The sequence below is a fragment of the Odocoileus virginianus genome, chromosome 15 (genome assembly GCF_023699985.2).
Source record: "Odocoileus virginianus isolate 20LAN1187 ecotype Illinois chromosome 15, Ovbor_1.2, whole genome shotgun sequence".
Lineage (NCBI taxonomy): Eukaryota > Metazoa > Chordata > Mammalia > Artiodactyla > Cervidae > Odocoileus > Odocoileus virginianus.
In genome coordinates this window covers 42,256,761-42,283,962 of record NC_069688.1, presented here as the reverse complement: position 1 = coordinate 42,283,962, position 27,202 = coordinate 42,256,761, and the positions used below count along the sequence as shown (strand labels likewise).

Sequence of the window (27,202 nt, the reverse complement as noted above, 5' to 3'; positions counted from 1 at the left end):
CTAGCAACTGGTAATAGCTTTAACCACCTTCCTGCTCTCCAGTACTACTTAATATGAACTATAGGCATTATCTAGGACATGAAATGTTACTAATGAATGTGAAAATTAATCATGTACCAGAAAACATCATCTGAAGCTTTCCCGTATTATAAGTATCTGAATTGTAGTCTTTCATACCGTGCATGACAGAGGCCAGGCCGAGTACATTGAGGGGGACTTTGGGGAATTTGTGACCTCTTGTCTTGTCAGCAGAAGTGCTACGTTTCAATACCAATGAAAAATCTGAACACTTTACTGCAACATACTCTTCAAAACACCTCAGGAAAATTCTTCAAAGATAGCTTCTTCTTACTCAGTGAATAACTTGGTAAAATTAAAAAGTGCCTGCAATTAGAGAGGAAGCGTGTAATCCACTGTGTTTATAACATTCACCCAAAGTAATGGGATAGATAAGGGACTGACACCCTAAAGATTTCTTTATTGTAAAAAGAAAATATCTATATTACAAGGGAACTGCTTCTGTGTAGTTGCTAAATATTTCTGCGTAAAATTAATGACAGCCAGAACATTTTTTTGTCCTTACTATGTGCTGGATACTGTGTTAAGCACTTTTTAAGTATCACTATCCAGTCTTTACAATTACTCTAAGGAGGCAGGTACTCTTAAAGTCCATTTAACAGATAGAAAAACTGAGGCCCAGAGAGATTGAGCAACTTGAAGAAGACACACAACTTAGATCCTAGGGTGCTATCCATTAAGTACCCTGCCTCTCTTTACATGCTTCATGTCAAATTATGAGAAAGAAAATTTTAAAACAGCAGATTCCTGAGGAACCTTAAGAAAGTAAATTCCAGGGCCACTGGGAAAGGGATTGGGACTGACCCGTCAACATTTATTCACATTAATATCCCACACTAGGCTTCATGATAACCCAATAGTTAAGCTTAGAAATAACAGCCACAAAAAAACAGTGAAATTCCAGAAAATATACTAGAGTCAGGAAAATAGAAAAAAGGATGTAGATTTTTCTAAGTTCCAACACTTAAAATAATCATTTTAATTTACTTAGAATCTTGGCTTTCTAAACTGACTTATTCTCTGCTGTACCTTTAAAATCCTAATGTTTTCAAAGAACCATAAAAGTCATCCTAGTCACATTTTTTAACCCCAAGCTGGTAATTATAAAGTTTTTTTTAAACATCTATCTTGTACATAATTCCATATTCTCAGAATAAAAAAGAAAACACTAGACCACTCACTATTCTTTTTCTACTACAGTTAGTCAGCATTGGGAAATCTTCAGAACCCTCCAAACCACTTGTGTTTCCAGGATATACTTGTTTTAAATCTATTGCATTTTCAAACAATTTCCATAGGCCAGGAAAAAAAGGCTTTCCAATGAAAACAAATTGCCTTTTACTTATATATATTTAAGTGCTAGAATGTTTGCTTTCATAAGATTTTGCACTTAAGGTATAGATCAGTTAATCAGAATAATGCTTAAATTTAAGAAAAGTTTATACAAGGGTAAGATCCATTCTTTTGGATAATTTATCACTTCTTTCAGAGCATGGAACTAAACAGTTCCATTTATCTATTAAAAATTAGTAACAGAAGTATGTATATATAGAAACAATGAGGCAAAGATAACAAAACGGTAACTTTATTTTCATCTGTGGGTATGTTTTATTATTCTTATGTTTCTGATTATTTCCAGTTTATCAAAATTAAAAGTGAAAAATATATTTTTCAAGTAACAAAAGCTATAAGGCAGAATTAATAACATCTCATTTGGAATGAACAAAACAAAGAAATAAATTGCAAGCATGAATAAATAAAACAAGCTCCAGGGGAAAATGCTGCCACACCCTGGTCTGTGTTAAACAGGACCTGACACCTGGCTGGGCCGATCACCAGTTCTCATCTCATCACCCTCTGCGGCTGGAGAGCCACATACACTCTATGAGATCAGGGAGAAGAGTAAGTCATCTACATCCCCAAGCATGGAAGAATCACCTGGGAAAAAAAACCAAAAAACTGATGCTCTGCTGCTTTGTCCAAGGTTCCTTTTTACTGACTTGAACCTTCAGATTTCTTGCTGGGAGATTAATTACAGTAACAGCTACAGCAACATACCACAAATGAATCAAGAAGTGAAGTACCCTCTTACACCATAAAATCAAAACCACATGGAAGGATGTGTGCAAGAGCTGAAGAAGGCCTCAAGGCTTTCAGCAACAAGCAAGTATCACCAGCCCCACTGCACCACTATGCCGCCAAGAATACATTTGGTGAAGAAAAAGAAAACTCATTGAAATGTGAAAGGAGAGAATCAAAACTGGTAGTTGATTTAAGCTCATCTAAATACTAAAATAGATGCTGTGACTTGTCTCACTGGCAGCCAACAAGTTGAGAGTGAACACTGCAAAAGCAGTTTTGGAGGTGGGAGCAAAAATCAGGACTTCAGATTCTGCCCAGTTTAGATTTGGGTTGAAGGGCTCCATCAGTAGGAAAAAAAAAAAAAAAAAACACCTGCAAAGAAACTTAAGTTTTCTTTTGAAGTGGCTTCTTTCACTGGACAGAAAATATGAGTACTAAGAGATGTCAAAAGATTTAAAAGAAATTTTTAAAATACTTAACGAGCTGTTGCCTGAAAACTTTGTCAATATAGATAGCAATGCACAGAGAAAACCCATGAATATTTCAAGACTGGTACAGAAGAGTCCTGGTCTCATCAGGACTTGTTTTTAACATGTTAAATAATACCTTTTTAAATTTTACTTTTATTTTCAAGATTTTTTTTTATGTGGACCATGTTTAAAGTCTTTATTGAATTTGTTAATAGTATTGCTTCTGTTTTCTGTTTTGTTTTTTGGGCCATGAGGCATGTGTGATCTTAGCTCCCTGACCAGGGTCAAACCTGTACCCCTTGCATTGGAAAAGCAAGGTCTTAACCACTGGAAAACCACCCCCCACCCTCCGCCCCAGTGTTTGGGAAGTCCTTTATTAGGACTTTTGAGAGGACAAGTGAAACAGCTACACTAAGTAAATTTGAGTATTATCCCAGTAAATGAAGACAGACAGGCATTTAAGTCTTTAATAGAGAGTTAAGTCTTTAGAGACAAAAGGTGGAAAAACATTCACGAACTCAAATTCAGTCTTTGAACACGAGGTCCAGACTATAGTCATGGTGAGAGCTGACATCGCACCGGAGGGAACTCTAACCCAGGACTCCTGACTCTTAAACCAGGGGTTTTCTACTAAACTATTTCCAAAGAATTCAAATCACATGCACATCAGCAAGCTCTGGAAACCTATGGTTGGCACAGTGCTTATATCTAACAGCGTGGCATGTATACTTACAGAGGGTAGATCTTATGCTAAGTGCTCTTATCACAAAATAATAACAACAATAGAGATGGGAGGGAACTTTGGGAGATGATGTGTATCTTTATGGCCTTGATGGTTTCACAACATACTTGTTCCCAAGTACAACTTCTCACATGTCAAGTATGTCTCAACAAAAAGCTTTTTTTAAAAATTACATACACACTCAAGGTTAAGTCAGTCAATTAAATTTTTTTCCTGTAAGTATTTTCCTTGGGCATTTCCATCCTAGTTTTTTGGTAACCTTTATCAAACTAAAGAAATGTACATAAAATAAAAAACATGTGAAAAAAATGTTAATGTACATATTAAAATGTACATGCTTATGTATAACTTTTAAAAAGTAAAAGTTCTGTTAATATAAACAAGGAAAATTTTAGCTTTTTCAGCTGGGGAAGTATTTCAAATGTGACTCATTTTCAAATTGAAAAAACTATTTATATAAACTGGATCAAGCAGGAACGAGATCATACAGAAAGCCAGCAAATAAACCACATGCTGACTTAGGGTTCTAGATTAAGGAGTTTCTCTGAACTCATTACATTTTGAAAGGTGACCTTTGCACTTTAGCTCACATTTGGTATCTCTAAGCCATGTACATTTTCTGTTCTTCACCAAAATCTGTCAGTTTAAAAGAAAAAGCTCCTTCCTTTGAGAAATTTAAACTTATCTATGATTTTGAACAAACTTCCAACAGGAATGTATTCCTTGAAAATTCATTAGAACGAATTTTTATTATTTTATTTTTTGGTCATAGCTAGCCAAATGGTATTTTATTTATTCTTTCTTAGTATCTAGAATGAGTTTTTAAAAGACATCATTTCAGGGAGTTTTTCAAAACCATGAATGGAGAATTTGTTAGAAACCTAGGGGAGCAAATATGAGCAAAGACACGCTGAGGAAGCAAGGCAGAAACGTAACCAGCCACAGCAAGGGGTCATTGCTTAGGGCCAGGCTCTTCTCCAAGGCTCGACATGGACCCTCCAATTCTTACAACAAAGTCATAAGCTAGGTAACTACCATTTCCTCCTCTTTACAAACAGCAATACTGAGGTAGAGAGACGTGAAATAACATGATTGATGTTACAAGGTAATTAAGAAATGGGAGAACTGCAGGTGCAAAAATTTGGACCAAAGGAAGAATAGAAAAAATGAATTTTATTGTTGAAAAGATTCTGGGGACTATTTAGTCTAAATCTTGTATGTTAAATAGGCAGGATGTCTGCTCAAAAGGTAAATTTAAGGTCTGTCTCTTACACACAGAGAGAGTTTGTGGCAGAGCTAGTGAAGAGTTACTTGTCAGGGCTAATTCAGGTAGGGTAGACAGCCCTTCACAGCCATTCCCACCAGAGTGTGACTTACCAGTGACTTTAGAATGAAAGTAGGAATAAAGGCCTCAGATTTTATACAGCCTAGTCTTAATTAGGGGCTTTCCCAGCGGCTCAGCAGTAAAGGACTTGCCTGTTCAATCCCTAGGTTGGGAAGATCCCCTGGAGAAGGAAATGGCAACCCACTCCAGTATTCTTGCCTGGAGAATCCCATGGACCAAGAAGCCTGGCAGACTACAGTCCATGAGGTCAGAGAGTCAGGCATGACTTCTTAGCAATGAAACAACAAGGGTCTTAACTCTAGTACAGAGCCTTATAGCAGAATCTTCTAACGGATCACAAATCCTGAGTCATCTACTGCCATTGGTTTATGCTGTTCTCAGGGGCTCGCAGGGCGGGCTTCTCGGCAGAAAGGTGTCCACAGCAAGTGGTACAAAACTCCTCCTATCCCCACTGCCTGCCTGGAAACTGCATTAGCAGCGATCATCACTCTCCTCTTACCTGTCCTCCTTCATATCCACAATCTCAAGACTTCCCAGAAAATAAAAACACATTCTCTTCTTAAAAGGGTTTAAAGAAACCCTTAATCTTGACCGAAAATCCTTCCCATTAACAACAATACAGTGCAACACAATGCCCTTTCCCTAGAACTTATAGATATTTCTGCAAGGAATGCCACCAGATCCTAACCCTAAACTGATGTTTATATCCCAAGGCAAGCAAAATAATCTACTGAACCTTTAACATCAAGGAATTTCCCTGCATCAGTAATAAAAGCAGACATTCCTTCTCTGTTGCATTAAATTCTCGAAAGTTCAAATATATATTGGGCATGAAGAGTCAAAGTGTTAGCTGCTCAGTCATGCCTGACTCTTTGCGACCCCATGGACTGTATCCTGCCAGGCTTCTCTGTCCATGGGATTTTCCAGGCAGATACTGGAGTGCCTAGCCAATCCCTTCTCCAGGGATCATCCTGACCCATGGATCAAACCCAGGTCTCCTTCATTGCAGGCAGATTCTTTACCATCTGAGCCATTAGATATAATCAGTAAGAAATAAAGACAAGAAATTTTCAATATTTTCCAGTTATATTAAATGAAATTATATAAAAATTACATAAATTATGTAGTACATAAAAATTATGTTATGTAAAAATGATTAGATAGAGTAAGCGGTTATTAAATTTTATACTTTTTATGTGAACTCATTGTGCTGTACATTTAAGTTTGCAAAATCCCTATGACTAAGAAATATAAGGACCACTTTATAAATAGTGTATCTTATGTTTAAGAGTCCATGAGATCTTTTCCTAGAGCATCATCCATTCCTTCCCCTGTGAACCCAGATGTTTCCTATCTGTATTCTTTTTTCAGCATTCTGTCCTGAATTTCTTGTATACTGTTATTAATAGCCTGCATTTATTTGTTCAAAAAACATTTCTTTGATACAGCCTAAGCACTGTACTGGCTACTACTGATACAACATGAACAAGGTCACCACAATTTGGAGCGTATGCTTCAAAAGCTCTGGTGTGAGTAAAGGAGCTTGCATCAGTTAAGGCAAGAAATGCTAGCCGCCCCCCTTTTTTTGGTTTGTTTTATCCAGCTTAAAGTATAATTGACAAATTTGTAATATAAAGTATACAATGTGATGATATGATATATGTATACAGTGTGAAAGGATTCCCCCAATCAAGTTATTAACACATATAATTTACACATCTCACATTTACTTTTTTTTTTTGGTGAGACTATTTAAATTCTAAATCTCAGTAAAAGAGTACTGTATTACCAACCATAGTCACATTACACATTAGGCCCTTAAAACATCTTCATCTTTTTTTCATATTTAGTTCTTTTCAAAAAATTTTTGACAATGCTGTGTTGGCTTCTGCAGTACAACTCAAATCATCCATAATTAGGCAGATATCCCTTCCCCGTGAGCCTCCATCCCCTCCCCTATCCCAGCCCTCTAGGTCTGATTCATCTTATGGCCGAAAGTTTGAACCCTTTACCAACCTCTCCCCATTTCCCCCACCCCTCAGCCCCTGGCATCCACCTTTGTACTCTGTTTCTATGAACTTGATGTTCTCTTCTTTCAATTCCACATTTAACTGCTACCAGGCAGTCTTCATCTCTGGCTGATTATTTCGCTTAGCATAATACCCTCCAGATCCATCCACGTTGTGTCAAATGTCAGAGTCTCGTGGCTTTAACACAAAAGGAGTTTGTTTCTTGCTGACACGGGGTCGGGTGCAGATGTGCAGCAGAGACACTGTCAGGGGGTCACTCAAGGACCTAAGCCCCCTGCACCTGGTGGTCCTGCCATCCCCTGGGGCTCAGAGAAGGGGGCTGTGTCCTCTGCACCAAGCTGGCCAACTCAAGGTGAGAGCGAGCGCCCCTCCGGCAGGAGGCTTGTGGGACAAGTACAGAGGCAGGAAGAATATCCCTTCTGCTCATTTTCTAGGACCAACTGAGGCCACGGCCACACCCAACTCCAAAGGAGGCTGGAAAACAGTCTAGCTACTAAGGCCCAAGAGGCAAAAGAAACAGAAATGATGAACATGGAGTGTTCATTGCCACGGGAGCAAAGAAAATTCTACTGTGTTTAAGAAACAAATAGCTGATATCAGAGTAGGGCTGGGACTCGGGGGAGGTGAGTGAGGCTCTGACGGAGGAGATGCTGAGAGTCGCTCTCTCTCCGGCTCGGGCGAGTACACTCTTTACATCTATGTTGCGGACGCCCCCCTTGCCTCCCTGTATCCTGGCCCTGATGGCTTAACTGCAGAAAACAGAGCTAGAGAACTGTGCTGCTTTAGAAAATTACTGCACAGGAATTTGTCATGAAGAAGATGGGAAAAAAACTTGTTTGAGTACGCAGCAAATGCATGGTCCTGAGTCAGGAACCAGTTGACGGTGTCTGAGAAACAGGAAGAGTCTGACAGGACCAAGCTAACAAACGGAGAGCTGGAGAAATAAAACGTGACCAGGTCACACAGAGACTTTCAGGCTGAGTCAAAAGTTTGGGCTTTATTTCAAACACAACTGAAATGCACTGAAGCATTTCTATGGCAGAATCAGATGCTCCAACTTTTGTTTTACAAGCAATTGCTCCGATGGCCTGCGGAGAATGGATCACTGGGAGAGAACTGGAAGGATACCCACGTGGCTCAGGAGAGATGGTGATAGCAAGTGACATAACGAGAGAGGGTCTAACAAGCAGCAAAAGACACAGAAGGAGGATTCAAAACATACTGGAGAGGAGGAAAACATCATAAGTACTGCTGCGAAAAAAATAAAAGTTTATACAACTAAGTGGACATTAATGTTATATGAAACCAAGGGGAATGAGAGAAAACGTTTTGTCTATTTTAAATAGTGAGCTTCTTGAGAGTAGGGAGATATTTCTTCCTATTCTCAGTTGGAGGAGTAATCCAACAAGATTTTTTAAAATTATTTTTTAATTGAGGGATAATTGCTTTACAGTATTGCCAACAAGATGATTTTTTAAAAATAGAATATCAGAGGCTCAAGGTGGATGCACACCATCTCCCGTCTGCAGAATAAGAATCAGTACCATATCCTGGAGAACAACTGTCAATAAGATCACAAGCTTCACCTTCCATCTTGTGGTTAAGGGCATGGCTAAATCAAAATGCCTAGACTGATGCCAGCTCTATTAGTGAGTGCTGTAACTTTGGGCAAATATTTACTCCCCTGTGCCTCCAACCCTTCCTTTTTAAAATGGAGAGAAAAATAGAGCCTACCCCACAAGGTCATTTGAGGATTAAATAAGATAACATGTAGCACGAAGATCTGTGACTGGCACATAGTAAGTGCTCAATAAATATAATGCTAAAGAATTGTTTGTTGTATCTCGTTCTGTGAATGATTCCTAAGGAAAAAAGATGGGGAAAAAGATGTACAAGGATGTTCACAGTAGCATTACTAACACAGAAAACTTTACATTAAGCTGTTTAACTGTCTAATTATAAGGAAATGTATTTTGAAATGTCACGATGGAATAGCATTGAAACATGTATATTACCATATGTAAAATAGATGACCAGTGAAAGTTCAATGCGAGAAGCAGGGCATCCAAAGCCGATTCTCTGGGACAACCCAGAGGGATGGGTGGGGAGGAAGGCGGGAGGGGGGTTCAGGATGGGGGACACATGTACACCTGTGGCTGGTTCATGTCAATGTAAGGCAAAACCACCACAATATTGTAATTACCCTCCAATTAAAATAATTTAAAAATAAATAAAATGTCATGATGAACGATGACTTATGAAGTAAACATTATATCATTAAAATAATTATGACTGTGTACTTGATGATGTATTAAATTTGAAAATCTTTTATTTATGTACAAGGTGAGGAAATATCTGGAAGGAGAAAAATCAAAATGTTAACAGTGATTACTGCTAAGTGGAAAGATGACTGGTAGCTTTTTTCTCCTTATTGTTGTATTCTCTATTTTCCATATTTCCATCAATAAATTAATGTTAGAATTATATCCATAATAAACTCTGCAGCTAGTGGTATTTAAATGAATGACTTTCATGAATATAGTATCAAGTCTTTACCACTTGCTTCCAAGACAAAACACTTAAATATCTCAACAAGAGGGGGATTTAGTACCAAAATAAATTGCAAATCTAAATGAAGAAAATAGGACATGAACTACTAGCCCTAAGTAGTGGATATAGCGCAACTGTTCCTACTTGACACAGATTGAAGTGAGGCACCTTGCCAGTTCTGTTTCCCTGACTTGCACTATAACCGATTTCTTCAGCTCACAATACTTTCTGCTCTCTTAACACTATGAAGGCACTTTACTTCTAAGAAAACCACATACCTACCAAGTTGTTTTGCAAGCCACGCTCTAAATGTGTTTATATTTATATTCAAAAAACTTTTTAGCATGCTCTTACCTACTCTTCCCAATAGACATTTGTGGGAGTAAATCTTCAATTTTCAATTATGAAATGTAAATATTATAGTATTTTTCAACAGGTAATACAAAAATGATACCAATGGTAACTTAATTAGTAGCAATGAGCTAGGTTTTTAAATGGATAAAGGCAAGATTTCTGTAATTAGCAAGAACTAGCCGCAGCTAACAAGTAGGAGCAATTGTTTTCCTACAACTTTTACTGCCACTTAAGTGCTGAAGACAACCTCTAGATCCTTCCTTTACATACCTTCAAGTTAAAGACTGCACAGCTAAACCTCAGCCGTCGAGGGGCATGGGGCGCCCATTCTAAGGCATGCAGCCATTCAGGTCAACCTTTGAGGAAACTTTAATCCTTCTCAGGTGACATTACTTCTATTCTACAATATCCAGTTGATCTCCTCAAATACTTTCCTTCCTCCCCTCCCTAAGCCTTCCAGCGAGTGTTTAAGTAGCACAAAGTACTGTTTTTCTACCCAATGAGCGTCAGATTACACGAGGCTGACTACTGTATGTTCACTCAGTACCTTCTCTGAAAGCTGTTAACAAAGAACATTATCAGGAGATGTCTAATCAAATTCAGGTTTTCAGAAGGCTTGCATTTCATTTCTGTTAGCAGAAGCCAAAAAAGAGGTGCTTTTTTTTTTTTTTTTTTAATGTCGTCCAGCACTAATGTTTCAGTAAGCAGAAACTACTGGAAGACTTCACCCCCCCCCCATCTGACAGGCCACGGCTAGAAAAAAATCAAAGCTGACCCACTGGCCAGCCAAACATGTATCAACTCCTTACTTCGAACATTACTCTGCAATTAAAGAGGAAGAGTTAAGTACTGCCTGCTCTAAGAACTGTCTCATAGTTAACAAAATAACTATGGTTGAAAAGGAACAGTTCTTTTTTATTGAATTTGACGTAATAATTGTGGAAGGAATAAAGTTAGAAAACAAACAAAAAAGCTATTTTACAACCCCTAAAGTAATTGATGATTCAGACAAAGATCAACGGGAGAAACTATTACATGAAAAGTTAATAGGAACCTCAGTATGGGAGAATCGGGCTGTTACCACATGAACCTACTGGTTAACCTTAGCATCACTAAGAATGGGATGCTGCGTGCTTCCTGACACATTATAATATGAAGTCCACAGCAGCAGCTGCAAGCATTCTAGTCGAAAGAGTTAAGCCTAACTGTAATTAAACCTTCAGGGAGAGCTTCTAGATTACAAAAACATGGCAGATAGAGGATGTCAAATTACCCCCACGAGGGAGCGAAAGGAAAAATCTGAAATGTCAGATATTCTGTAGAAAACAGATCTGATCTTTTCAATAAGTCAGTGATATGGAAAACTGAGTGGGAAGAAAGTACTGCTCTAGAATCAAAGGACCTTGAGGAACATACCAAGTCCAGTTAGTGGGTGTTATGTCAATGCTGATTCATGCATATGAGCTGTATAAAGACACTGTTGAGGCAACTGCTGAAGCTTGATGACATATTGATTATGAGGTGTTACCAAGGAGTAAGAAATTTAGTCAAGTACGTTAGTAACATCATGGTTTGCTAAGAAAAATGTTCGTATTTGTAACAAATACATTCAGAAATAAGTAAGGTAAAATGGTGTAATAGCTAAGATTTGCTTTATAACATATAGCAATAAAAAGGATATACAGAATAGATGAAACCAGTGTGATGAAATCTCAATATTTGTTCAATCTGGGCGACAGGCAGTCATTATGCCACCCTCTCTGTTTTTGCGTATGTTTAAAACTTACCATATTCAAAACATGAGAACATTTATGTCCTTCCTAACCCTTTCTATAGAGCACACAGTTGTGAACAGACCCAGCCCGTGTGTGTGCTCAGTCATGTCCCACTCTGCAGTTCCATGGACTGTAACCTACAAGGCTCCTCTGTCCATGGGATTTCTCAGGCAAGAATACTGGAGTGGTTGCCACTTTCTGTTCCAGGTGATCTTCCCGACCCAGAGACTGAACCCTCATCTCTTGTGTCTCCTGCATTGGCAGGCAAATCTTTATCACTAGCACCACCTGGGAAGCTCCCAGGTAGTGCCAATATCAGATACTACTCAAAATCAGAGGGAACTAATTTAAGATACCTCTAACACCAGAAGCATGTTGACCATGTTGATATTTCAGTAATTAAAAACATTACTTCATAAAGGAGGCTAACAGCTCCTGGAGTTCTGTAAACTTCAAAAAGAAGGCAGGTGAAGAGAATTCTCAGGGTTTTTTTTTTTTTTTTACTTCCCTGGTGGCTCAGAGGGAAAAGCATCTGTGCGCAATGCAGGAGACCTGGGTTCGATCCCTGTGTCGGGAAGATCCCCTGGAGAAGGAAATGGCACCCCGCTCCAGTGTTCTTGCCTGGAGAATCCCATGGACGGAGGAACCTGGTAGGCTACAGTCCATGGGGTCACAAAGAGTCAGACACGACTGAGCGACTTCACTTTCACTTTCCTTCTCAGTTTTAGCTAAACAAAAAGTCAATTTGATTCATGTATTTATTTGAAAATGTAAATCAACACATTCAGATGGATTCATGCAATTTCATGGAATTTTAGCAGCAAAAAGGAATTTGCAGGTCCTATTTCAAAACCTATACACTTATAAACCATGTCTAAAGCATCCCCACGCCAAAAGCCACTTTGTGCACAAGTCCAGAGGTGTCATTAATATCATGCTTTATATATAGTACACAGTCTACATACAGTGGTCTAAACTCTAGTTATTAATATTATACTTCTATTGCCAATACTTTATCTTTTAATACTATTGTTATGGTATAATTAATAATAATACTTATTTCAGAGTTTTGAAAATGAGGATTTAAAGAACCTAAAAGGTCTGACACAGTTTAGGACCTAATGGTTAAGTGGTACTCTCCGAAATATATGCTGAAGTCATATACCTCAGTACCCATGAATGTGAGTTTATTTTGAAATATTATCTTTGCAGCTGTAATTAAGTGAATATGGGGTATCCTCCAACATAAATGGTATTGTTGTAAGAAGAGATGAGAAACCAAACACAGAGGGATGACAGCCTTGTGAAGATGAAGGAAGTGATTGGAGTCAGGCTGCCGCAAACTAAGGAATATCTAAGACTCCCAGAACTAGAAGAGGCAAGGAAGGGTCCTCCCCTATAGTCTCAAAGTGGGCACAGACCCGCTGACACCTTAATACTGTGCTTCTAGCTTCTAGAACTGTAAAAAAATCAATTTTTGCTTTTTATGTTACCTAGTTTGTGGTACTTTGCTACAGGAGCCCTAGGAAATCGATGCAGTATTATACTGTGTGCTGCCAATTCTGAAAGTAGTGATGTCTAGAGAAGGACACTGGTGTGGGCTGAGGACTTTCAACTACCTCATTCTTTAATCTAGGTAAACAATTCTCTTAATGCAACCAACTCGTTTTTGCAACTATATCATTACTATATCCCACTGTCACCTCAGGATGAGTCAAAAATTAATGATAACCCCTTCTCTCCAACATCCTTTTCTTCCATAGTTGGTTTCTTCAACTTAAGATCTAAACTCTGTATTTTTCCTGTTAAAATTTCATTCAGGGACTCCCTTGGTGGTCCAGTGGCTAAGACTCTGCGCTCCCAAGGCAGGGAGCCCAGATTCAATCTCCTGCTCAGGGAACGAGATCCCACCTGCTGAACCTAAGTTGAGGTCCTGCAAGCCACAACTAAAAACTGAAGATCTCAAGTACCACAACTGAGACCTGATGCAGCCAAATTAACTTTTTAAAAAAGATTTTATTAATAAGTTCCTCCTGCTATTATTCCCAGCCATCAGGATCTTTTTGTAACCAAACAACATTTAATGTCCTCTTCAACTTTATATTATGCAAAAGTGTGGTTGGCATGCCATCTGTATTCAACCAAATCATTATGAAAATATTGTTCCAAACAAGACTGAAGAGAGGTCCTTTATTGTACCAGAGTGTGTATCAATCCATTACTCACAACTCTGTCAAATGTAATTCAAGTAACATAACCTTAATATTGCATAATATGCCTGCATTTCTGTATTCCAGAAGAATGTTTAAGCCTGTTATGCTTTCATAAGTGCCAAGTAATATGATTAATGAATTTTTTGTCAAATACTTCTTTATCTTCCAGTCTAGTCACCCCATTAAAGAAAGCAAAGTATTTGTATGGCATAACCCATGCTGGTTATAACTGCATTGAAATCTGACTTTCTTACAATGAAATGTTCTCAAAACTGACATCATGGTCATCATGAGAAATATCTTTTGCTTTTTGAGAATTCAGATTAAACTTCAATGTGTACGATATTTATCACTGAAACTTAGAATCATAACTCAGAGGCATGATATGCAGAATCTAAAGAATTTTGTTTAGTATCCTCTATTTAGGAAGGACACAGTTAGGTCCTACAATAATTTGAGTCCAAATAATTGCCAGCAAGAATTTCTATTTACACACCTCTTAGATGTCAGATGCATTACAAGTGTGCTCATCATGGCTCTTGCAGTGTGAGTGGCCTTCCAACATTTCTCTACACTCAGTACAGCCACTGCTTTTGCAGCACTCAAGAGATATGCTCTCCTGTTGGAGAGGGGCAATTTCCAATGATTCAGGGCATCAAGAAGGGGTCTTTTACATTAATGGATAGTTTCTTAAATATAAGCCATATTCTTCCTCCCTGTGAGCCTCCTTCATTTTGCCTGAATCCTAAAAGAACAAATCAGATCCTTTTATTTAAATTACATTTGACAGAGTGGTAATGGAGTGAAAAACGTTTTGCAGGAAGGCTCTGGTATAGCCTCCACAAGACACGCTTCAAGTCCTGGAAAGGACTGATCCTATTTCTGCTCTTTCCTCCTCTCTCTAGGTCCAGACTCTCCCATTTCTTCAAAACGCCCTCGGAATTCAACAACAACAACAACAAAAGGCAACGACTCCAAGCTTGCCAAAAACTTTAGAACAGTTATTATTCACGTTGAGTCACTTTTGAGTCAAAATCATGTTGAGATCACCCACAGCAGCTGTGAAGAACTAGTTACTTTCACTTCTACCATAAGAACAATTAAATTGCACAAAATTCATAACTTTGAACAATTTTCAAGGGACAATTGCTAAGCCCTAGATCAATTTTCAGGATAGTATTATTTAAAGAGGGGACAGAGAAATCTTTCATAATTGACAGATTCGGTCAAGAATCACATCAGTCACTACATGACTTACTGACCACTGGGAGTGGTGTGAATAGCTGCCCACGCTCCGCAGCCAAACTAACCTCAACCCACTAATCACGCTTCTGGGAACCACCGCTGTCCACTATCAAACAACATTTGGTTTTTCAAATTAGTCTCCTAGCCCTAACAACTGGACTGCCAGGGAATTTCAAAAGCTAGTTTTTGACTACAAGAAAAAGGCATTAGAATACAAAATGGAAGGTGATCAACCACAAGGGGACAGAATAAAGTTCTCTATCAGACTTTATTACATGAAGGGGAAAGAGAACCTAAAAAAAATTAAACTTCGGATTTTCAAGATAAGATCGGACAATTTTTACCATTTTCAAAGGGTTACAATGTGAGAGATCCGTTGAATGAAATGGGTCTCTACATAAAGATTACAGAATTTGACAAACAATTGGGAAGTATTAACTTGAAGTCATTTGGTCAACTCCAAATTTTACCAACTGCTTACAGTTTTAAGCATGTAGCTTATGGAAAACCTTCTTTTTAAAAAAGAAAAACTAATGTTTTCCAAAGTGACTACAGAAGCTGTAATGCACTTCCAGGTTAACACAATCTCTAGGCTTAGTATCTGCCTCACAGTTATTAAAATTGTGAGGTTGGTTAAGTTTGCCTTTTGGTAAGAAGGTCTTGTCAAAATGAGTCTAGGGACCAAAACCAGACATTTCAGTAAAACTGAAAGCTCTCTTTATGATTCTTTTTCCCTTCCTCTCCATGAGGAAGTCAAGTTATTCACAGTATCAGTCTTGCTGGAAATTGTAGAGCAGGTTTGCCACCTGAACCTACTGGACAGAGCAAGACAAGCACAAAACCTACAGAACTTCCTAGAACAAAGCACGAGGAAAAGAATGCAAAGTGCGCCCTCTATCGGTCTGTTTTAAAAGCTGGTGGCTGGTTGGATCGCTGAAGCCACAGATAGGTGAGAGACTGAGGCCGTCAGAGTAGGAAAATTCTAAGTGTGGCGACCCAGCAGCAAAAATCGAGTTGAAGCATGCTTGGTCAGAAGTGAAGAGTGCTCTGCCTGGTTCTGACCGGTCTGTGAACTGGCAGCGTGATACATACAAATCCCATCAATGCCAGCACTGCACATCGTCAGCTGGAAAATTGCAACACTGATTTCTAAAACTTTATATTACTGTTTAGTTAACGAGATAAAAATTAGACCATACGAGAAGTTTTAACAGAGCCCCTTATTTTGTTTATTTTGTGCTTTTATAAACTTTTTAGGGAATAGAGACAATATAACAACTATTGCCTTTGAGAAAGGGATTATTAGCCAAGTAATTACTTACTGAAATAAGTCTTGAGGTAGTGTTCCCAATGTGTCCTCATATTATGAAGTACACACATGGCAAATGGCTGGAAACCCACACACTGAAAATAAACTTTTAGGAAACAAATGTCTATGTCAATTTTAAGCAGCCAACTGGCATCATGCTCATTTATATGGTCTACCTTCTATTTCTTTAACCAATGCTTCTTAACTTCTTTAAGGAAAGATAAACCATGGCCACTTTAAGACTGCAGTGAAAGCTCTAGAATCTCTCTCAAAAAAGAAAGAAAGAAAGAAAATATTTTGATTCTAATTTCAGGAGAATCACAAAATCCCTGGCCCCATCTCTGGACCCCAAGTTAAGAAGCTATGTTCAAAAGAAATGTGCAGAGCCAGTTGTTTTATAAGTGCTTTTAGTATCTTTCAGCAGGTGATGAAAAAAGTCAAATGGTTTTTGGTAAACTGTAAAGGTTTTCCCCAAAATGACTAGTAAGGTGAAGAACTACCTATAATTATAGTTTCTTGACATTTTAAGAGTAAAAATAATACTTACTAGCTTTTCTCTAACCTTGATTGGCTATTCTGATCATATGATGGTTTCATGATATAAATGTGTATGTATAAATGTATATATACATACACACACACCTACAACACACATATTGATAAACAAATGTACAAGCACACCCTCAGAGACATGCACATAATTGTTCTCACTACTGGAGTACCCGAAATTAAAGTTCCTATAATTCATATCCAAGAATGATGATTTAAAAAATTAGCAACACAAGAATGCAAGCTTTTACCAGATCACACTCTGATCTTCAGTCAGTTCAGTCGCTCAGTCGTGTAGGACCCTGTGACCCCATGGACTGCAGCACTCCAGGCCTCCCTGTCCTTCACCATCTCCCAGAGCTTGCTCAAACTCATGTCCATTGAATCGGTGATGCCATCCAACCATCTCATCCTCTGTTGTCCCCTTCTCCTCCTGCTTTCAATCTTTCCCAGCATCAGGGTCTTTTACGGTCCTAAACTCAGTTATTTCACCCCCTCAGCCTTAAGTTCCTTAACCAGTTATGTTAGTAGCATTATTGAGTTGCAGCAAGTTCTGAGGCTCAGTGAAACTCTGGGTCCAAAGGACATTTGAATGACTTCAAAGGTGATTCCTTCTTTTAAAATGAATGCTTATGTTGAAAGTGTACTTTGTTAGGAAAAGTCAGTGAGCTCAGGAGGGCTGGATTCTAGTTCTAGCTCTCTTCCACTTAACTATTTGTTTTTTTTTAATAACACATTTCAGTAAGCACCTCAGCTTCTTCATTAGTCAAGCCAGTCTCCCTTCCTTCCAGCAAAATGTCTGTTCTCCTGGTAGGCACTGGACAAAAACTATGTAGTCCATCCACATCTACACCAAACTTGCAATACACACGCGCACACACACGCATCTGTCTCTCACAGGTTAGTCTCATAGCTATATTATTCTAAAGTCATAAATATAAGATTGAATGTCTGCCTGCACTAATTTATGTTATTAATATGATTGCCTTTTAAGAAGATAAAAACTACTTTCTTTTTGGTCTAAATAACTATTCATATAGACAAAGAGTTTGGAACTGATAATCCCTTTTGGCCCTTTCTTTAGAAGTGCTTTTATTTTATTTTTCATTTTTTTGTTTTTATTTTTTGTTTGTTTTTCTAGAAGTATTTTTAGATACAGGTTACTCCCAGTTTCCTCTCTCCTGCCCCAACTCATCCTCTATCATTCAAATAATAAACAGGTATAGGAACACACACAAGGGCACTAGTGTATTCTGTGAAATGCTGAAGACTGTCAGAGACTTCAGAATAAGGCTAGGCTGGGGATGCTTTTATATGTCAGCATTACTTATCTTTAAACTCTAAAGAAGAATAGTAAATAATGAAATTATATCTATTATCTATTCATTCAAACTTCAGCTATGTGCAAAGAACTTTGAATTTAAAAGAAAAACATTTCTAATGCTGTTTGCAGCAACATGGATGAAACTAGAGATTGTCATACTGAGTGAAAAAAAGTCAGACAGAGGAGGAATAAATTGCATGAAATCCCTCATACATGGAATCTAAGAAGACATGACACAAATAAACTTATAAAACAAAAAAGAGATTCACAGACAGAGAACGAACTTACAGTTTCTGGGGGGAAGGGACAGTTAGGGAGTCTGGGATGGACATGTACACACCGCTATACTTTAAATGGATAACCAACAAGGACCTACTGTAAAGCACAGGTAACTCTGCTCAATGTCATGTGGCAGCCTGGATGGTGTGGGCTTGGGGGAGAGTGGACACGTATATATGTAAGGCTGAGTCCCTTCATTGTTCACCCGAAACTATCACAACATTGTTAATCGGCTATACCCAATATAAAATAAAAAGTTGAAAGCTGGGGGAAAAAAAAGAAAAGAAAAACATTTCTCATTAAGTCATTAGCATTATTTTAAGAGCAAACAACAAAATCTCAATGACTTTTTTGTTCAGGCACAACTTGTGGAGGAAGCACTCTACTTGGCCTGGTTTAAGGACTATTAAAGGTGCATGTGCCAAAGTTCTGCCCTACAGGCGCTTAATATATAGTAAAGATGACACATATGGCAAAGTAACCAGAATAAAGGTAAAATGAGAGTCCTTTAGGAGTACCATGAAAAGCTAAGCAAGCTTTTAGGGTAAATTCCAGGAAGGCTTCACAGAGGCAGTGACATTTTATTTAGCTGGGCACCACCGCATGCACACTACAAACGCATGAAAACACAATGGTATGGTTGAAAATGAAATAATTTAGTATAGCTTGAGCATATAGGACTTTCATGGTGGTGGAAGGTTAGAAAAAGGCTGTGGTCAGATGGTGGAGTGCCCTTGAATGTAAAGTGAAAGAAGCTGGAACTTATTCTTAAGTCAATATGGAGATCTGGGAGGTTTGAGGTTAATTAGCAAAGAAATAACATGCTCAAATTTGTGGATCACATTGAGAAAAATTCAATGTGGAAGCATTGTAAAGGATGGAATGAGGAAGAAGTGGATGATGAAAGATGAGTGAGTGAGGATCTGGACTAGGAAATATCTTTGGGAATGGAAAGTATGGGGTAGACATAAACAACATTTCTAATACCCACTAAGACTGAATGAACCATAATAGAGACAACAGAAAAGTCAAAGACTGTAGTGAGGCTTCCAGCCTTCACACACAGAAACCCAGGAACAGGAAAAAGGAACACAACTGGAGGAACATATTTGGGAAGAGCACAGAAGAGGGAATGAGTTGTTAAGTTGTGTGCATGGAATGGAATATCTATCTACACATGAGGGTGCATGAAGTTATCTATTCATATGGCAGTAACTGGAAAATCAGAGAGTATAACCCGAAGCTCAAAAAAATGGGGGATAGAGTTGAAGGACTTTACATGGAAAAAGCAGTTGAGCATACAGGAATGGATAAAATCCTCCAAGGAAAAGAAGAAAAGTAAGGAAATACCAGCCTACTCCAACTCTGAATGAGGAGACCAAAGAAGAAAAATGCACAGAAAATGGGAGGCAAAGCTAGAGCACAGTGTCACTAAGAAAAAAAAAAAAACACCTTGGAGAGGAGTGATCATCTTAGTGATGCGAGGAGCGCAACAACATGGGCGGGGTTGGCGTTGAGCTGAGTATTGAGCATGGATGGCCACTAAGAAAATCCTTCCCTTAAAACAGAGGGAGAAGCCAGGTTATGACAGATTGAAGAGTGAGTGAATGAAAGAGGATCATAAGGCAAGACAAGAGAAGGGTTGAAGTGAAGCAAAAGATTGGAAAGAAATACGAGAAAGAAGGAAATTTCAGGACAAGAGGGATAGCAGCATGCTTAAAAAGAGGGCGACTCATACAGAAAGGTTCTAGAGGAGAGGACAGGTGAGGGGTGGGCCTTAGAAAGATAAGGACACTGTGTCGTTACCCATTCCCTCTCCTGGTCCTCAACCCCTCACCTACAGCTTTCCTCTGACCCGTCCTGCTCCTGAGAACAAGATGAAAAATGGGAAAGATGAGTAAAAGTCCTTTTTAGTTACAAAAAGCCAACCATCCATGGTCATACTGTCCCCCCTCTACACACATCTACATATACACACATGTATAAGCATGTAATAGATATGCCTTCCCTATCAAATATGATTATATATTATTTATGCACTTTATTAATTAGTGCCTTCCATATGCATTCCAGCTCAAAATGTGAAAACTTACAAAAAAATATTGACACGCAACACTCTTTATCAATCCTTGATTGTGGCAGATAATGGAGGGGGAGGGGAATGAACATCACAACATTTTGAAAAAAGAAAATTTTGAGCTTACTACCTCCTTTTAGCAGGGTGGTTCTGCAGTATTATGTCGAGTGATTTGTCTGTCATCTATTTCCTGAACTTGGGAGGTGTAAGAGTGCTTATTTCGGGGGGGGGGGGGGGGGAATGGTTCAAACAGCAGTCATTTGGGAGAAAAGGAGTAAAAAGTGGCCGGAATAATCTATAAACTGGCCAGTTAGTCTCTGAATAAATCAAGAGGTGGCTGTTCATTAAGAAATTAGAAGTGTCATTTCCAACTTGTGATTTCTGCAAACATTGGATTCTACCCAAGCTGAATTTATAAACAGTTAACGAAGCCAGAATTAAGTGGAGGCCTGACGAAATGTCACCTATTCTTAATCACTTCCAAATTTCAGGAGCAGAGTAAGATGTTGGTTGGGACATGACAACTTTCTAACCTCTGTGTATTGGTAAGATACTAGCCAGAAAAACTCAGAATTATGTTGAAAGAAAAGCCCATTAACAAAAGAAGAAAAGAATGTATTTATGCTACAAAGTTAAACATCACACTGAGCTTTTCTGAAACACTCTGGAACTTAAAAAAGCAAGCATACAAAATGTATTTTGAAGCTTTTAAGAGTAGGTTAATATGTTCCATGTGCCATTTTTATTTTCAAAGAATACTGTGAGAAATAAGCTATCATTAAAAGTACTTGTGAAACTTGTAAATATCTCCACATCTTTTCATTCAATTTTTAAAAATACAAATTAATTCAGCGCTACAAGTTTTAAGAGAAAACATCTTTTTTTTTTTAAACCAAAAGTTGCCAGAAACATACCACACTATTTGTGATAAACATTTGTTTCATGGAAGAAGCCAAGTCTAATCATAGGAAAATGAGCGGTTATGGAGCTGCAGCTTCAGTAGGGAAAAGGCTACGGCAGGAAACACTTGTCATCCCGCGCCCCCTACCATCAGACCACCAGAAACACAATTACATGTCTGGGAGCCTTGCTGCTTTTAAGAGTTTCATGAAGAAGTTTTCATAAATCCCTGGCAAATTTGTGACCGGGCATATGAATAGAACAAAGATATAAAAAATGAAATCACTACATACTAAACTCAAGAAATCCTAGGAATACCATAATAAAGTCATGATGTCTATCCACTTTTCAGTAATTCACCCTGAAATGTGATTTTACAACCAACCCCCCAAATAAAACAAATTGAATAACCCAGTTTACCATGCAAAGAAATCATAAGAGGGCCCAAGACAGAGAGTTAGGCTATAGGGGTTAACAGTAGCTAATAATGACTATGTTTTCAAAAAGGACTGGAGAGTGAGAAGGCCAATGAGTTATGACTGTTACCACGTAGACAAAACACGAGTTGTCAATCAGCTTTCCAAAACATTGGCATGTGTCTCCCCTCTATAAGAAATCCACTCACACTATTGTGTTTGTGCCTTACTTTCCAATATATTGCTGCCAGGCCCCAGCAGTCACCATCAAGTGCATTTCTATTGTCTGGTTTTGTTTTCTAAATAAGCAGACAAAAGACCCGTACGTGGCTAGTGTTGTTTATGATGGTCTCCCCTTAAGAAGTTTTATCTGATATTCTAATCTCTAATCCTCTGGCCATATTTTGAAATAAAGCATAAAGTTAAATGATATATTTGCTCTCTATTCTAGACTGGATGCAATTGATTTTAACTGACTAAATTATCTGATCTCTGCCAAGAATTTTATTTCATTAAGAAAATGATATTATAGAGCATCTGAGATCATAGAGCAGACTAAACATAATGCCAAAGGAGTTCTGAGAATGCTCCACAGTGAAGGTTTGATTATTTGCAGATGGAATATGAAAAAAAGGAAAAGAATCAGATCCCAGGCATTAGCCTAACCAATCCTGATATCACTGCTGCCGACATCACAGCACAAAGTCAAGAAAATAACTGATCTTCTAAGTCACAGCACCTTTTTTTACGGTACTAATCACTTTTCTTCCTAGAAAGTAATACTTCACTGCCACCATCCAAAACAAAGGGAAAAGGGGAAATGTTGGTACCACAATAGGCTCCAGCATGTCAACTGTCACTACTGACAAGATTTGGCTAGTACTCAAGCATTCACCAAGGAACTAATTTAAATCAATCTCCTTTGGGAAAGCCAATTGTTTGGTATGCGCAACAATTGGTGTATGATCAATCAGCGGGCATGAGATCAATTAAAACCAGCTTAAGCCTGTGAAGAGGGACAATTCACACAACCTGAGTTAGATCTCTATTCATTTCAATACTCTCAATGCAATCCTTAGGCTTCCCTGCAAAGCAGAAAAGCTACTATCACCCTACACTGTCTCGCCAGCCCTTTAAGTAGTTCCACTTTTAATTAAAAACACAGTACGCCTTTTGTTGGCACAGATAGTGTGGTCACTTTTAAGGACCAAAGTTATTTTAGCCAGCAGCTTCAGGTTTTGGAAGGGACATCTGTTAAGCGAAACACACACACACATACACACTTTGATTTTTTTTTTTTCCTTTACAACCTTACTAGTTTATATGTAGTTTGAAAGCATTTGAATTTTATTAAATTGAAAGGTTTGTCTGCCAACAGTTACTACAGTGGCAAAAGTTGCACACTTTAGAATTGGGTTTCTAAACGTCAGCACTTGGGGATGTAGCAGTAATTGCCCTGAGATTTTGCTAAAGCAGCTTTGAAACAAATAGGTTTTGCATCAGATACTTAAGGAGGCATAGGCAGAACTTTGGAGATGGCACTGCAAATAGAAGCATGCAGTATCGCTTCTGGCCGCAGGGGTGCTGTAAAGCCATGCTCCACCAAAGAGCATCTATGTGTTAAGTTCTACTAAAGCAACAAGCTCGATTCCTCCCCATTCAGCCACAATCCAACAAGCAGTGTGGATCAAAGACATCGCTGAATTAGCAAGTCATTTAATAAACAAGAATTTGGCAAGGGGTTTTAGCTCTTTCTGTATGTTGAACATTAGTCTTTTCAATCAAATAGACTGCAACCTCTATTTGTAAGAAGGAGGGTGGGGGGAACCTCTCCAAACACTTTGACCACAGTGTAATCAAAACTTGCCAGCTCTACCAAGTGATACCTGGAAAGAAAAGACTGGGGTGGAGAAAGGCAAGGGGAGGTGAAGGAGATGGAAAGGGACTTTTACAAGACATAACAATACCAAACTTTCACAGCCTCTGGCAAGAAATTCCTCCCTAATGTATTTATTCAGAAAAACTTATGAAGATATGCATTTTCGAAATGTCAGAAATGAGAGACCCAAAGTAAGAGAACCCGGGGTTGGAGAAAGGGGTGTCCTTTTTAAGCACAGCTCCGTGGTGTCAATTGCAGAGCGGAGATGGGGGCGGCGGAAATCGCACAGGACCAGCTGTCCTGGGCTCTGCCCTCAGGCCGGCCAACCTTCAGCCCTGAGGGTAGGTGAGAACAGCTTAACGACGTCCTAAAAAGCTTTGAAAAATTAAGGGCGCAAAAGCTCTCTCCAAAATCTGGATGCAGGACTGGAGGTTCCATAAAAAGAGTCAGAAACAACCCACATCACAGGTCGAGCGAGACGTTCATATCCTAGAAAAACCCACATCTGTCAACCTCAGGACAAATTCTAACTGCGCAGAAGTCCAAACTGCTAGAGCAAGATGGATAAGCTCTGGGGAGCTGCTGTCCCCCTTCCGCGAGGCAGTAGCGCAAGGTGAGCGTGTGTGTTGGCGGTGGGAGTGTTGTGGTTTGTGCTTCAGTCCTTCAGAAGACTTAACTGTGTTTAGCAGCCCTTCCCCTAAAATGAAGTTAGATTAGCTGCAGCCGCAGCAGGACTCCAACACGGGCGCACTAAATCTTCGGGGAAGCTAGCTCTCTGAAACCGTTCTGGAGGCTTCCACTGGCCTTCCGGCAGCTCACACAGGTGATGGAGAGGGAGGGGCGGCTAAAAAGCCACACATGAGTGTCACCGAGACCAGGAACCTCAGAAATAGCTGCTTGTGAGGGAAGTAAACGCAGAGGGCAAAGTCGGGCCTGTCCCCAAAACATCATTCTGCCAGCGAGCGTTCCCCCCAAAACAACCTGCGCACGAATTGCTGCCCAGTGTACCAAGTTCAGGGCGTCCTCCCACCTCGTCTTAGGGTCCAGAGGAAGACAGCATTGCTCTTTTCCTGGAAATGCGGATCCTCCACGACGATTTGGTACCCCTTCCCAGCCCTCTCGCTCGCACTCTCTGGCCCACACGCGCGCATAGACACACAGACACACACACACACAGTTGTAGGTAGGCTGTGTCGAAAACCATCTGGGGACAGGGTTTGGGGCGCACCACGTGGGTGGCGAAGATAGAGAAAAATGAGCTGCAGGAGAGATAGTTGAGAGGACTCAAAAGAGAAAAAGACAAAAAAAAAAAAAAAAAGAACAAGGGGGGGTGGAAAAAGGATGCCAGATTAAAAAAAAAAAAGAGAGAGAGAGAGAGACCTAAAGAGAAGAGTTCAGAAGTAGAAGCTCGACAGCTAACGTGGGTGCGGACCGCATCTCTCAGCCCGGAGCGCCCGCAGGACGCCCGGCTCACCCGGCTCGCCGCGCCTCCTGAGGACAGAAAAGACCGAGCTCTCGGCAGCGCCCCGGGGCCCGGAAAGTGAGGAGCCCAAAGGCCCGGTGGAGGGCACGGCCCTGCCCACCTGAGCCCCGGGGCGAGTGACGCCGCCCGCGCCCCCGACCCCACGCGGCTCCGGCAGAGCAGAACTCACCTCGCTTACTGCGTCTCCATCGATTGCCTTGGCAGTGGCTGTAATCCATACAGTTCAGGATGATGAGGGCAAAGGAGAAGAGGCGAAACTGCATCTGGGCGGTCGGGCAGGGGAGAGACGCCTCTCACAGTCGGGGAACTGGAGGGCTCATCCGAGGAGCCGGCGCAGACCGCGCTGCTGGGGAAGACGCCGACGGGGGAGCCTCCACTAGCCAGCGGGGCCGCGCGGGTCAGTTCGGCATCTCTCCGCCTTGAACCTGAGAGACGAAGAGGAGAAGCCGGGTGGAGAGAGGCCCAGGGAGGCAGCTGCCTCTTCACGCGTCCCAATTTAAGAAAGGAAGGGAGGGGGAAAGCAAACCCACTGCCTGGCGCGAGCCGCGGAGCGGCTTAACCCGGAGCGCACAGCTGCAGGCAACTTGGAGAGCAAGGTGATTACAATCAGTGAATTAGCAACCTCCGCGGACCTACAGGCTCCGACCCCGGGGAAGGGACGTTGCGCGGGCGCTTCAGGAAAAGAAAAGAGCTCCACGGTCCCCGAGGGTGCAGGGTTTAAGGCGCGCTCTTAGGTCCTTTGGTCCAGCAGTGGGGTACCCAAACGCTGTGGCCGCGGTGGCGGGCGCGGGTCGCCTACCGTGAGCACTTACGTCTCAGGCTGCGCGGCGTGCCTAGGCGCGGCGCTCCATCCCGGGATCGCGAAGCGAGACACCTCGCTAGCACGTGGGCTGGGGAAAAGTTTGCCGAGACCCGCAGGGAGCGCGTGGCAGCTCTGGCTGCGGGCGGCCGCGAAGGGTTCGAAGCGCGCTGAGGTTCCTCCGGACTGACCGCGCCTAGCAGGAGCGCGGCTGGGCGGGCGGGTCCGCAGCCTCTGGGATGCTGCGTCCCCGCCGGTGAGTGCGATCCTCCGGCGAGGGGCGCGCCCTCTGTCACTCTCTGGATCCGTATCCAATTGTGCAACCGCACAGAGCTTTCTCCACAGCCACTTTTCAGCTAAGGTTTCTCCTTTTCAAGCTGTGGGAGACAGAACGCTCCTGAGAGGGTGAAGGGATGGCGAGCGCACTTTCCGATGGAGATGCAGCCGGGCCCAGGCTCGGGATGCTTCTATAAGTAGGTGGTGCTGTGGTCCAAGGCAACTAAGTCAGAGCTGCCTTGGAGTTCCTGGGTCCTAAAGCCAGAATCTCTCCGGTTTCCCTGAGGTCCTAAAGAGCGCTGACAGCCTCCCAGAGAGCCTAACCCCAGGCGAGCCCCTTCTGCGCTTTCCCAGAGTAGGTAGCTAAACTGAAGAGTGGCTGAGATGAAGGCGCACCCCCAGACTGTGCCGGCCCTACAGCCCAGCTGTCTTCCCCCCCGGGGCGTCTGCTCTGGTGCTCCAGGGCCGGTTCCAACCTCAGCGCCGAACTTCGTGCGGGAAGCCTTGACTGATGGCTTCTCCTAGACCTTCCCTTCCGAACTCAGAGCCGGGACTGCCGTTCCTAAAGCGGAGTTTAAACCTGAGCCTCATCCCGAGAGATGCCACACCTCTGATACTCTTACATTTATGTCTTGGCTTTGTTTTATAGGAAGATGTCTTAGCACAGTTGAATCTAAAACGCGTCCTTGGTTTAGGGAGGGAAAGGGGTGTTCCAATCCTTTGCTTATCCTTAGAAATCTTCTTTCTTGACTTTGTGTCTCCTCCAGAAAAACTTCCAAAAACCTTTGATCCCTTGCTTGCAGTATTCTAGAAATTAGGGCCTTGCTTCTTCAAAGAGAAGTTCAGTTCTTACTGAAACACTCCTTATTCATAATCCTCCTCCCTCCCCCACCCTCGCAGTCTCCTGAATTGAACTTTTAGGTGCCTTGAGTTTAGGGAATACTCTGTTTAACGAAGTGCTACATACTCTCGATGCTATTCTATTTCATTCTGGTGAAATCTTAGGTTCTGAAGTCATTACTGTAGG

The 27,202-nt window shown here is 40.7% G+C and overlaps 1 protein-coding gene across 2 annotated transcripts in view; it reads right to left on the bottom strand.

The window, feature by feature from the left end:
• The window catches only part of RSPO2 (R-spondin 2), a 162,447-nt gene extending 135,802 nt beyond the window's left edge, over nucleotides 1–26,645 (bottom strand). Inside the window, exons 1-2 of one of the 2 annotated variants that reach the window (XM_070477247.1) lie at nucleotides 25,913–26,645; nucleotides 25,270–25,525 (exon numbers count right to left, since the gene is read on the bottom strand). In XM_070477247.1, coding sequence (XP_070333348.1) covers nucleotides 25,270–25,363 — 94 coding nt within the window. In that variant the 5' untranslated portion in view covers nucleotides 25,364–25,525; nucleotides 25,913–26,645. The remainder of the gene's footprint in view (nucleotides 1–25,269; nucleotides 25,526–25,912) is intronic. The other variant, XM_070477246.1, reaches the window with a different exon arrangement.
• Nucleotides 26,646–27,202: the final 557 nt, after the last annotated feature.